The sequence below is a fragment of the Coregonus clupeaformis genome, chromosome 26 (genome assembly GCF_020615455.1).
Source record: "Coregonus clupeaformis isolate EN_2021a chromosome 26, ASM2061545v1, whole genome shotgun sequence".
Taxonomy (NCBI): domain Eukaryota; kingdom Metazoa; phylum Chordata; class Actinopteri; order Salmoniformes; family Salmonidae; genus Coregonus; species Coregonus clupeaformis.
The window spans coordinates 18,574,168-18,586,273 of NC_059217.1; the positions used below are offsets into that span (position 1 = coordinate 18,574,168).

At 46.1% G+C, this 12,106-nt stretch overlaps 1 protein-coding gene across 1 annotated transcript in view; it reads left to right on the forward strand.

Moving 5' to 3' along the window:
• Positions 1 to 12,106, forward strand: part of LOC121540439 (low-density lipoprotein receptor-related protein 8-like) — a 269,383-nt gene that overhangs the window by 122,170 nt on the left and 135,107 nt on the right. Inside the window, exon 3 of the mRNA XM_045207759.1 lies at positions 9,656 to 9,778. Within this exon, the coding sequence (XP_045063694.1) occupies positions 9,656 to 9,778 (123 nt within the window). The remainder of the gene's footprint in view (positions 1 to 9,655; positions 9,779 to 12,106) is intronic.

Here is a 12,106-nt window from a genome sequence, read left to right on the forward strand (position 1 = left end):
GTGGTCGAGGTATATCCCCTGGGCAGAGATGGCCCAGAACTCTCTCCGCCACTCCTCCACCGGATTAACACCTTTCCAGTGTATTTTAGGGTATCAGCCGGTCCTGGCACCGTGGCACGAGAGCCAGATCGAGGCCCCTGCGGTGGGACGAGTGGATTCGGCGCTCGGAGGAGACGTGGGGACGCTGCCCATGTCCATCTGCAGCGGGCCATCCGTCAAATAAAGGCGAGCGCCGATCGCCACCGCAGTGAGGCACCGGTGTACGCACCGGGAGATCGAGTCTGGCTCTCGACCGAAACCTGCCCCTCCGCCTGCCCTGCCGGAAGCTGGGTCGGCGGTTTGTAGGGGCCCTTCAAAGTCCTGAGAAGATTGAACGAGGTGTGTTACAGGTTACAACTACCTATTGAGTACAAAAATATTAACCCCTCGTTCCATGTGTCTCTTCTCAGGCCGGTGGTAGCTGGTCCACTCCAAGAGGAGGAGATAGGAGAGACCCCTCCACCCCCTTTGGACATCGAGGGGGCACCGGCGTACAGGGTCCGGACTATATTGGACTCGAGGCGCCGGAGGAGTGGTCTCCAGTATCTCGTGGAGTGGGAGGGGTACGGTCCGGAGGAACGGTGCTGGGTGCCTAGGAGGGACATCCTCGATCCATCCCTCCTGACAGAGTTCCACCGTGGGCATCCCACGCGCCCGGGTCCGCGTCCTCCTGGCCGTCCCCGAGACCGGGGTCGGCGCACGGCTGGAGCCGCGCGTCAAGGGGGGAGTACTGTCACGGTTTCGGCCGAGGCTGCTCCTCCTCCTGGTTCGGGCAGGCTCGGCGTTCGCCGTCCCCGGAATACTAGCTGCCACCGTTGTATGTTTCGTGTGTTGATTGCTTTGGTCTGTCTGGTACACCTGTGTCTGTTTGTGTCCTAATTACGTGTCCTATAAGTTCCGTGTTTTGTGTTAGTTAGATTGTGTGTTGTTGTCCGCTTGTCGTTTGGAGCTGCGTGTTTTGCGCTCTATATGTTTTGTTTAGTTTTACGCATGTTGCGTATTTCACTCGCCTCTGTTTTTCGAGGTCGTGTCTTGGATATTTTTCCACTTTGTACGAGTAAAGTTTGTTGGACTAAACCTCTGTGTCCTGCGCCTGACTCCTCATCACATCCACATCGGGTCCATACTGACAATCTGCAAAGGTTTTATTATGAGTGAAAGGCTGTGGTCTGTGCCCTGCCAGACAAAACCCAGCAGACACTCTTGCTCCCTCAGGAACAGATAATTCCTCTTAAAATCATACATTTGAGTGTCCCTATCCTGGACGATCTTTTGGCCCATCTCCACCCACCACACCAGGAAGTTACTAGGCTCAGCATTGGCTAGCGTAGACTGAGAGAGGCTGCTTGGATGCCCATCTCTGCCAGTTCTTCCTCCAGGAGGGCAATGTTCTGCTCTTTGCTGACCACGTCACCCTCCTTATCTACTAATCTAATGGCCTCCTCTTCTTTCACTCTCAACTCCTCCTGGAACTCCTCAAAACAGGCTCTGATCTAGACTTTGATCTGATCTGAGTAACTCTTTGCTTTAGTGATTTCAGTTTTTTGCCTCTCATTTCACTTTTTTTATACCATCCATCCTGTTGTTAAGGTGAACTAAAACTGTAGTTACCTCTGTCTTCAGATCCCCGTTGGGCCTCGTTTACAGGTTTGAAAGTGGTCTTTCCCCTCACAAATTAAACCGATGAGCTCATTGTCCATCTCACAAAAGAGCTTCAGAGATTCTCCATGTTCACGACACTCATCTCCACTCCTCTCTTGCCCCTCTTTGTTCTTCCAGTTTCAGCTGGTCTGCCATATTCCTCATCAGCCTGCCGATTTGGAAATGTGCTTCATTGATGGGAGCTCTGCACTAAGGGCAGCGTTCAAGCTTCGTTCAAGGCATCTTTTGCAGAAGGTGTGCTGGCAGCTGAGAATCACAGGCTGAGTGAAGATCTCTGTGCAGATGGAACAGTGCAGGTGATCCGTCAGAGTTGGGAAAGCCCTACTGGAGTATGTACGTCCTCACCGAAAGTCAGGAAAGAGAAAACCTGATCTGCATTTGTCTTGTTAAAAGGGTGTGGCACTGTGAATCCCCAGCGTCGTTCAGCTAAGTACAAGAAACACAACATTGTTTGTTGTTGTCAGCATGAGAACCGTTGTGACCAGGAAACTTACAGGTGTACAATCTTCATTTGACCTGTATTGTCACAACAAAATAATCCTGCAGCAACAGGGTTTAAAATGTTTAGTCCATAATGTTGCTTGATCGGAGTTTAGGCTTCAACGAAAGAGTGATCAAAGATCCTACATCTGTAGAAACTTGAACATTGAATGATTAAAATGATAACAAGCTATAGTGGCACTGCTTTCTTGCGTTGTCACTCAGGGAGCAAAGTTTGGCAAGTAGACTTACTGAATAGAACCCTGAAGTTAAAAAGGGAGTGGCTCTGTATCAAAAGGGAGTGGCTCTCTTTATGCCACATCTCAAGATGGTGGACAGATCCTTCCATCTGGTAATGGCCCTGGCTCATCTTATCACAGTGAGCACATAAAGGATTGTCTACCTCAGCCCTTCAATACAGCTTATCAAGACCTATTATCAACATTATATAGGTCATAGGGTGCTATTTCGGATGCAGCGTTAGGCTAACATAGACAGGGTAATCACACCAAACAAGGTTCAATGTTTCCCCTTCATTAATTATTGTAGTGTTGTAGCTATGCATTACACTGTCTCCTTCCCTGTGATGGTGAGAACACATTGTGAGGGATAAATGTAGTGTGGAAATTGAACGACTCCGAGGTTCCTGACCTTCACCTGTTTCCTCTGCTCCTCCGTCGCTTCTTCCCAATTTACATTCCTGTGTTGTTACGGTGATGTGGTGGATCCCTGAGAGGCATTGTGGGGGCTCTGTAAACATCCCAGGTCACCTGAGTCAATCGGTAATCATGGTGGCCCCTGGAGCGTATCATTGGGAGAATGCCAGTGGCTCTGAGAGGAGCTTCCTGTCTTCTCTCAGGTGATCAGGGGATGGGGGTGGACCAACAGGATAATTAATAGGAATCACAGCGGGAATGGGAAAAATAACACCTGTTCTGGTTGGTCTGAGACAGGGCTGTGTGATGTTCGTGTGTGAGTGCATACTTGCGTGTATTACTTGTTTGTGGATATATTCTATGTATTCAGCACATGAATTCACACCCTTTACAGTGAGTTAAAGGTATTCTATATGGATGGCGTTCTCATGTATATGTGTATTTATTTGTGTCAGCAACTCTGTCCACATTCGAGGGGGAATGTGTGTATATGCATAATTGTTTGCATTTGTGTATGTGTGCGTGTGGTGTTTGTTTGTGTATGTGCGTGTGTGTGTGTTTGCTACTTTTGTGTGGCACAGGGGATCTTGTTGCAGAAGTCATAAATCAACAAATCCTTGAGGCAGCTGTGGAGAATGGGCCAAATTACTGTGTGCCACAACACACACACACACACACACAACACAGCACTGGGAGATTAATGAACAAAAATCAACTGCACAGAAGCCCCTCAGAATGCCACCACACCACATGGCACTGCCAGCCCAATCACTGGAGACACTAAACTCACAGCAATTCAACAACATCTGTCAGTCCTTCAAGCTAACATTTCCCTTTCTTGGGATAATGAAAAGCATATTGTGGTGGGCTACAATGGTAAAACCCTCACTTAAAGCAGTTTGAAGGTGAGTGGGGGAGGTAATGAGAAATTCCTACTATTCTTTCCATGGATTATTTGCTCTTTTGTCCTTGAGATAAGAAAGGATGAGAGGGAGGTATAGAGAGAGGGGGGAGAGAGATTGTGGGTGATTGATATGTCTGCGGTTGCTCTGTTTCCTTAGTCCCCCTCCTCACCCCATTGGAGTGTTCTCCCACCCCTATACATCCTTAGGCATCCTACTACCCACTCTCCCCACTCTCTGTACCCGTATATGTACCTCCGATCTGGGGATGAGGAGCGAGTGATGAGGTTGATAGGGGAGCCTAGAGCAGAGACACAGTAGTCATTTCTCTGGAAGAAGGGATGAGGTGGTAGTGATGGATGTAGAAAGGGGCCTCCCTGCTAAAGACAGGCCATGTTATCAGGTGTGCTGTTTGCACGGGAGCGTGCGTGTGCGCGTGCGTGTATGTGTACGTACACTATATATAGAAAGGTATGTGGACACCCTTTCAAATTAGTGGGTTCGGCTATTTCAGCCACACCCGTTGCTGACACGTGTATAGAATCGAACACACAGCCATGCAATCTCCATAGACAAACATTGGCAGTAGAATGGCCTTACTGAGCTCAGTGACTTTCAATGTGGCACCGTCATAGGATGCCACCTTTCCAACAAGTCAGTTTGTAAAATTTCTGACCTGCTAGAGCTGCCCCAGTCAACTGTAAGTGCTGTTATTATGAAGTGGAAACGTCTAGGAGCAACAACGGCTCAGCCGCGACGTGGTAGGCCACATAACTTCACAGAACGGGACCGCCGAGTGCTGAAGTATGTAGCGCATTAAAATTGTCTGTCCTCGGTTGCAACACTCACTACCAAGTTCCAAACTGCCTCTGGAAGCAATGTCAGCACAATAACTGTTTGTCGGGAGCTTCATGAAATGGGTTTCCGTGGCAGAGCAGCCGCACACAAGCCTAAGATCACCATGCTCAATGCCAAGTGTCGGCTGGAGTGGTGTAAAGCTTGCCGCCATTGGACTCTGGAGCAGTGGAAACAAGTTCTCTGGAGTGCTGAATCATGCTTCACCATCTGGCAGTCTGACGGACAAATCTGGGTTTGGGGGATGCCAGGAGAACGCTACCTGCCCCAATGCATAGTGCCAACTGTAAAGGAATCGTTGGTGGAGGAAGAATAATGGTCTGGGGCTGTTTTTCATGGTTCGGGCTAGGCCCCTTAGTTCAAGTGAAGGGAAATCTTCACACTACAGCATACATTCTAGATGGTTCTGTGCTTCCAACTTTGTGGCAACAGTTTGGGGAAGGGCCTTTCCTGTTTCAGCATGACAATGCCCCCGTGCACAAAGCGAGGTCCATACAGAAATGGTTTGTCGAGATCGGTGTGGAAGAACTTGACTGGCCAGCACAGAGTCCTGACCTCAACCCCATCGAACACCTTTGGGATGAATTGAAATGCCGACTGCAAGCCAGGCCTAATCGCCCAACATCAGTGCCTGACCTCACTAATGCTCTTGTGACTGAATGGAAGCAAGTCCCCATAGCAATGTTCTAACTTCTAGTGAAAAGCCTTCCCAGAAGAGTGGAGGCTGTTATAGCAGCAAAGTGGGGACCAACTCCATATTAATGCTCATGATTTTGGAATGAGATATTCAATGAGTGTCCACATACTTTTGGTCATGTAGTGTAAGTGTGGAGTGGGAGACTGGCTGGGGAGATGGAATCCCAGAAAACATAATAGGAGCTTGGGATGGGATTTGTGTTCAGCGGCACACTCGCACGAAATTGCGAACACACGCCCACACACACCAAGAGGGAATTTGTTGAGTCTACAGGGATGTCTAATTCCATTACACAGGACCTCTGTGGATGTAGCTTCCTCCTCTGCAATCCTCACAGTTTTCTTTTTAACTGCTTGGCTTTTTTTATTTGTATCTCCTCTCCACCTTCAAGGCATTATCAAAATGGTATTTCTCTCTCAGACTCCTGTGAATGGTCAAAATAAAATGTGGGTGTTTTTGTTATAGCCATCACCAAAATACTTCTACTTCGAGTCCCATGATAATGTAGGCTCTTGTCCTCATCCCATTAGAAGATTTTGGTAGGACTTAAATTAAGTGCCTTTTAATATAGAACACATGGAGAATTTGATCATTTAAAATTCAAAATTTTGACATGTCCCTCCGTCAACCCTGTGTCACTAGGAAGATTTTAACCCATTTAAAGTTTCACTATCATTGTAAAGCCCTAGTTATTCTGTTGTCATTTCTGAAGATTATTATTTATTTATTTCATGTGATTAGTGATTCATTTACGTCTTTCCCTCATTTTAAGGTCAACCCTGTTACGTGAACTGAACTCTCGTTTTAATATGGTGAAACGATTCCTTTAAAAAAATTGTTCATAAAGAATCATAGAGTAAAGGTGGGTGAGGTGTCTTTTTGGCAATTAGCTGGTGTTTTGTGGTGTAAAACTGAGTCGAGCATAACACGTCAACCCTGTTAACCATAGATAGACAGGCTAGAAATGTTTTAACAATTTCAATATTTTTTAAGCTTGCATTCAATTGCCACTCCCTGTGGCTTCCATTCCCCCTGTCACAAGGTGATTTATGGCTGATTTAAAAAGAAACCCTGTTACTGTCGACCCTGTTACTTTATTTGGCACTTAATAGGCACTTACTGTAGCCATTTTGTAATTTCACATCTTGAGATGGGAAAACTTTTTTTATGTGCTCTTTATGACAGAATCAAAAGTATTTTTTTACGAAGTTACACTTCTCAAAAAGCACCGAATTGGTGGAACGAACCTATTATGTCACAAACCTGTTTTATGTGGACCCCAGGAAGAGTAGCTGCTGCTTTTGCAACAGCTGATGGGGATCCTAATATAATACCAAATACCAAATGTATTAGGAGGTGTATCAGAAGTTGTTTGTGACTTCTCTGTACTTTCCATCATGTCAGGCAGTAAAATAGCAGGTAATGACGTGAGTGCTGTCAGGTGTAATAGTCCTTCTCCTACACGTTTCGCTTCACTACACTATGTTCCTGTTGTGTTATGAGTCCCTATCGGGGCATCATTCATATGCAGTGATTTGAGCCCCCAGTCTGTCCACCCAAGGTAGGCTACATCACATAAACAACAGGCTAACAAGCCTCTAGTCTACTCAGCCAGACTGGGCTAGGCCCGTAGCAACTCTCACACTCCACTACATTGATTCTGACTAGTGCTACAGTACAGTAACCTACATTAGATGTAGTCACTGTAGTGGAATGTTTTGGGCTAAAATCTTTAGGCTAACTAGCCTCTCCCCAACCAGGCAAGGCCAGACCCCTAGCGATCCCCCTCACACTCCACTGCAGTGTTTCTGACTAGCCTAGCACTCCACTAACTTACATTTTAGGCTAGTGTCGTCCCGAGGGCACAACACTGTTTAAACCAAGGCCTGTAAATGAGGAAGAGAACAGGACAGTTACAGGCTTACTCTCTCATTTGTTAGTCCCGGTGTGTGTTGTTCATCAGGCTAGTGGAGCGGGGCATTGTTCTCTCTCTCGCATGAGGCGAGTGCTTTCTCTTGTTCAGGGCTCTCCCTGTCGAGAAGAAGGAGCTTTAGCCCTCCCTGTGACACGCTCAAGCTCGGAGAGAGAATGGGTAAGATGGGTCATCTAACAACACAGTCTGCCCTTGCTGCAATCTCTGGGCACTGAGACAAATAGACAGATTTGGGAAGGTATTTGTAAAGTGGGGGTATATGAACTGAAGCTTGCATCTGGCCACTTTTTGTGTAGTTTGCCTATTAGGTAGTGGACCTGATTGTAAACCCGACCTTGAGGCTTTCATCATTTGTGACCGACCGCCTTGATTTGGTCTTGTGTAGCAAAATTTGAATATTGGATAAAAGCAGAGACACAGAGCTACAAAATGGTATATCATCCACTGCATTTGAGGAACAATGGGAAAGTAATTCTGCTTTGAAAGTTGATAAACTTGTAACATCACTTTTGAGATAATGGCCTTTGAATGTTTTGGTACCTACTGGAGAGCCCTTCGTTGTCTACACCCATTCAGCATCGTCCACACCCTCTTAAGCTTTAGCCCCATCCATCTCTTTAAGGGTTGATATGAGCGTTCTGTCCTAACAACAGCAGTCAAGCATCCAAGCTAACTGGCTAATGATAGCTAGCTACTTCCAGATACAAATGAGAAAACATCTCACTACCATTTTACTCACCCTAGCAGAGCTGGTTAGGCTGTTTTTATGTTACCAGAGCGTTGGTGACTGCAACTGTGCTGCTGGCAACAATTTACGCTTTAATTCCAACGTTTACTGACACCGGCCATATTCAACGGGTGTTGAACGTTCATAAATTTGTCAGTTATTCTGCGCTCTGGCACACTCAGACGAGAGTACTCTGACATCGGAATAGATAGCCAGAGCTAATTTACCAGCTAGGTCTATCAACAGTTGTCGCAGTGACATTCTATTGAAATGGTTACTTGCATAGTGGAGTCTTTTGTTAAGACATGTAGCTAGCTAGCTAGGTAAACAATGAACCATAATCCCAACTCATGATGTTACTACCCTGCATGAATCTGCAGGTAGCTAACCAACCAGGTTCAATGTTAGCTAGCTGACATTAGGCTATAGCTAGCAAAGCAAATGGCTCTGAGATACGAATAATAAAATCATACACGTAACGTTAGCTAGTGAGCCAGCCAGCTAACGTTAGCTAGCTAGCTAACAGTACACTTAAACTTGAAATGAAAAAAGCTTTCTGTCAAAATTAGAAACGTGTAATATCTGAAAATGTAGCTAGCTAGACTATCTTACCTGTGCTCTGAAATCAGAGTAGATAGCCAGAGTGAATTTACCAGCTACATCTATCAACAGTTGTTGCAGTGACATTCTATTGAAATGGTTACTTGCATAGTGGAGTCTTTTGTTAAGACATGTAGCTAGCTAGCTAAACAATGAACCATAATCCCAACTCATGACGTTACTACCCTGCATGAATCTGCGGGTAGCTAACCAACCAGGTTCAGTGTTAGCTAGCTAATATTAATCTATAACTAGCAAAGCAAATGGCTCTGAGATACAAATAATAAGATCATACATGTAACGTTAGCTAGTGAGCCAACCAGCTAACGTTAGCTAGCTAGCTAACAGTACACTTAAACTTGAAATGAAAAAAGCTTTCTGTCAGAATTAGAAATGTGTAATATCTGAGAATGTAGCTAGCTAGACTATCTTACACGTATACATCATGGATGGACGCTTCTCCCTTTCACGGATGCCATGGTTGCCCTTAGTTTGAAGATGTAATCCGGAGACAGGTGTTTTCTCCATCTCCTTAGCTATCATACTCTAATTCCACTGATTTCAAACTCGGTCCTCCAGAAAGTGGAGAGCAACACTCATGCAGTTCTACTACGCAATATATTTTTTTTAAAGCCGCGTTAGACAGGATTACCTACACATACTGAACAGCTCAAATAGACAGAAGCGTACTATATGGCAGACCAATCCGAACTCATCTCTCGGCATGTCCAGCCCACTCATTATCTCAGTCAATCATGGCTAGCGGGAAGGTTGCTGTCTTTTTCTGTGGCTAAACCAACTAGGCTCGTAATTTAACAATTTTATTCGTATTTACAGATGGCATGGAAGTTTGTTATTAAGGCACATGAAAGTTCACATGTTCCAGAAGGCATTTCTGCCAAAAAACGCATTTTGATAAAACAAATATGTTTACGTTCAAATGGCTCTCCTGTGAAGTAGTGACCCGCGACGTACGCCTAGTTTCCTGAAACGAGTCACATTTGTTCAAAGCGAGACTCCATTTCATTTAGCTTGAGTTGTATATTTGACTTAGCATACTAATCTGTTCTCTCTCTCTCTCTCTCTCTCTCTCTCTCTGAGCAGCAAAGAAGACGTGTGCCACCACAGACTTTGCGTGTAAGAACGGCCAGTGTGTTCCCCAGCGGTGGCGCTGTGACGGGGAGCCGGAGTGTGCCGACGGATCAGACGAGGCTGACGCTATATGCAGTAAGTTCAGACGCTCTCTTTCACGTGCTGTTGTGTAGATGTGTATGGAGGAATGGATGCACGTGGATGGATGAATTGGTTCTGTGTCAGTACACAAAAAAAAAGGGCCTTCAGGACATCTCCAACACACCCACATGCCCACGCCACACAACACACACGGCCTGGCATCCAGAGGAACATTGCCTCCAGCTCAGTGGCGAATGAGGAGCGAGGAAGCTACGAGTTGGAAAAACTAATCAGCCAGCCAGCAGCCCACAGTTTGTTCTCTCCTCGTCCTGTTCCAGAGCAGTGAGCCTGAACTGCATTGTGGGTACCTGATCCATCCCTGTCACATTTGAGCTGCTGCACCACTAATTCCCGCCTCATTTCTAAAAATGAACGTGTTTCCTTCCCTTACCTCTGGAAATCAGATTGACGTTTTCTGTGTTTTTTCACAGAGCATTTTTCACCAAAGAAACACACAGTCTGCACATCCCTCCAATCAGCAGAACAAACCCTGTCCACTTCCATCTGTCTGAGTCTCACACACACAGCCAACTGACCCTACACAGACCTGAGGTCAGCTCTAAACCCTGTAACGGTGTTCCACAGAGTTCCGATACGCTCACATCCTGCTTATTAATTACCCAGGATTCACAGCGGGCTGCACTCCGTTTTTCATATTTACCTCCAGCATATGACCTGTGTACCGGGGCTGCGTTTGAAAACAAGCACAGGGAGGCATGTTCGCACACCGCTGTTTATTACTTTTTAATGCAGCCGTAATGACTTAGTCCTGGCCATTAATCAAGCCATCCATGGGCATTACTGTACAGAGACAACCATGAGATTACAGCCATTTCTTTATAACCATATCTCACCTGCCATTACGGAAGGGTGGCGGCATTATGCTAAACTCTATGGCTGTGGGAGGAAAGTCATAGAGCTGTTATATACTAATTTACCCTCATAATACACGAAATGGCCAAATGTACATAGACACCCCTTCAAATTAGTGGATTCGGCTATTTCATCCACACCCGTTGCTGACAGGTGTATAAAATCGAGCACACAGCCATGCAATCTCCATAGACAAACATTGGCAGTAGAATGGCCCGTACTGAAGAGCTCAGTGATTTTCAACGTGGCACCGTCATAGGATGCCACCTTTCCAACAAGTCAGTTCGTCAAATGTAAACTTTAAGTGCTGTTATTGTGAAGTGGAAACGTCTAGGAGCAACAACGACTCAGGCCACACAAGCTCACAGAACGGGACCGCCGAGTGCTGAATCGAGTAGCGCGTAAAAATCGTCTGTCCTCGGTTGCAACACTCACAACCGAGTTCCAAACTGCCTCTTGAAGCAACGTCAGCACAAGAACTGTTCGTCGGGAGCTTCAAAGAAATGGGTTTCCATGGCTGCACACAAGCCTAAGATCACCATGCGCAATGCCAAGTGTTGGCTGGAGTGGTGTAATTGGACTCTGGAGCAGTGGAAACACGTTCTCTGGAGTGATGAATCACACTTCACCATCTGGCAGTCCGACGGACAAATCTTGGTTTGGCGGATGACAGGAGAACGCTTCCTTCCCTAATGCATAGTGCCAACTGTAAAGTTTGGTGGAGGAGGAATAATGGTCTGGGGCTGTTTTTCATGGTTCGGGCTAGGCACCTTAGTTCCAGTGAAGGGAAATCTTAACGCACAGCATACATTGACATTCTAGATCATTCTGTGCTTCCAACATTGTGGCAACAGTTTGGGGAAGTCTCTTTCCTGTTTCAGCATGACAATGCCCCTGTGCACAAAGCGAGGTCCATACAGAAATGGTTTGTTGAGATTGGTGTGAAAGAACTTGAGTGGCCTGCACAGAGCCCTGACCTCAACCGCATCGAACACCTTTAGGATGAATTGGAACGCCGACTGCGAGCCAGGCCTAATCGCCCAACATCAGTGCCTGACCTTACTAATGCTCTTGTGGCTGAATGGATGCAAGTCCCCGCAGCAATGTTCCAAGATCTAGTGGAAAGCCTTCCCAGAAGAGTGGAGGCTGTTGTAGCAGGAAAGGGGTGACCAACTCCATATTAATGCCCATGATTTTAGAATGAGATGTTCGACAAGCAGGTGTCCACATACTTTAGTGTATGTCTATGAAAGAATCATAGAGTCATGGAGAACTCATATACTCACATCAACTGTGTGAGAAAGACAATCAGAAATGAATTAGCTTCATCGTTACTGATGCTCTTATATAGTGCTCTCTGGCTGCTGGTTAAAATGGCAAAAAATGGCATACACAGGCAGATGTCTCTCTCATTGCCAGTTCCTCTCCCCTTGGCTCTGCTCGTTCCTA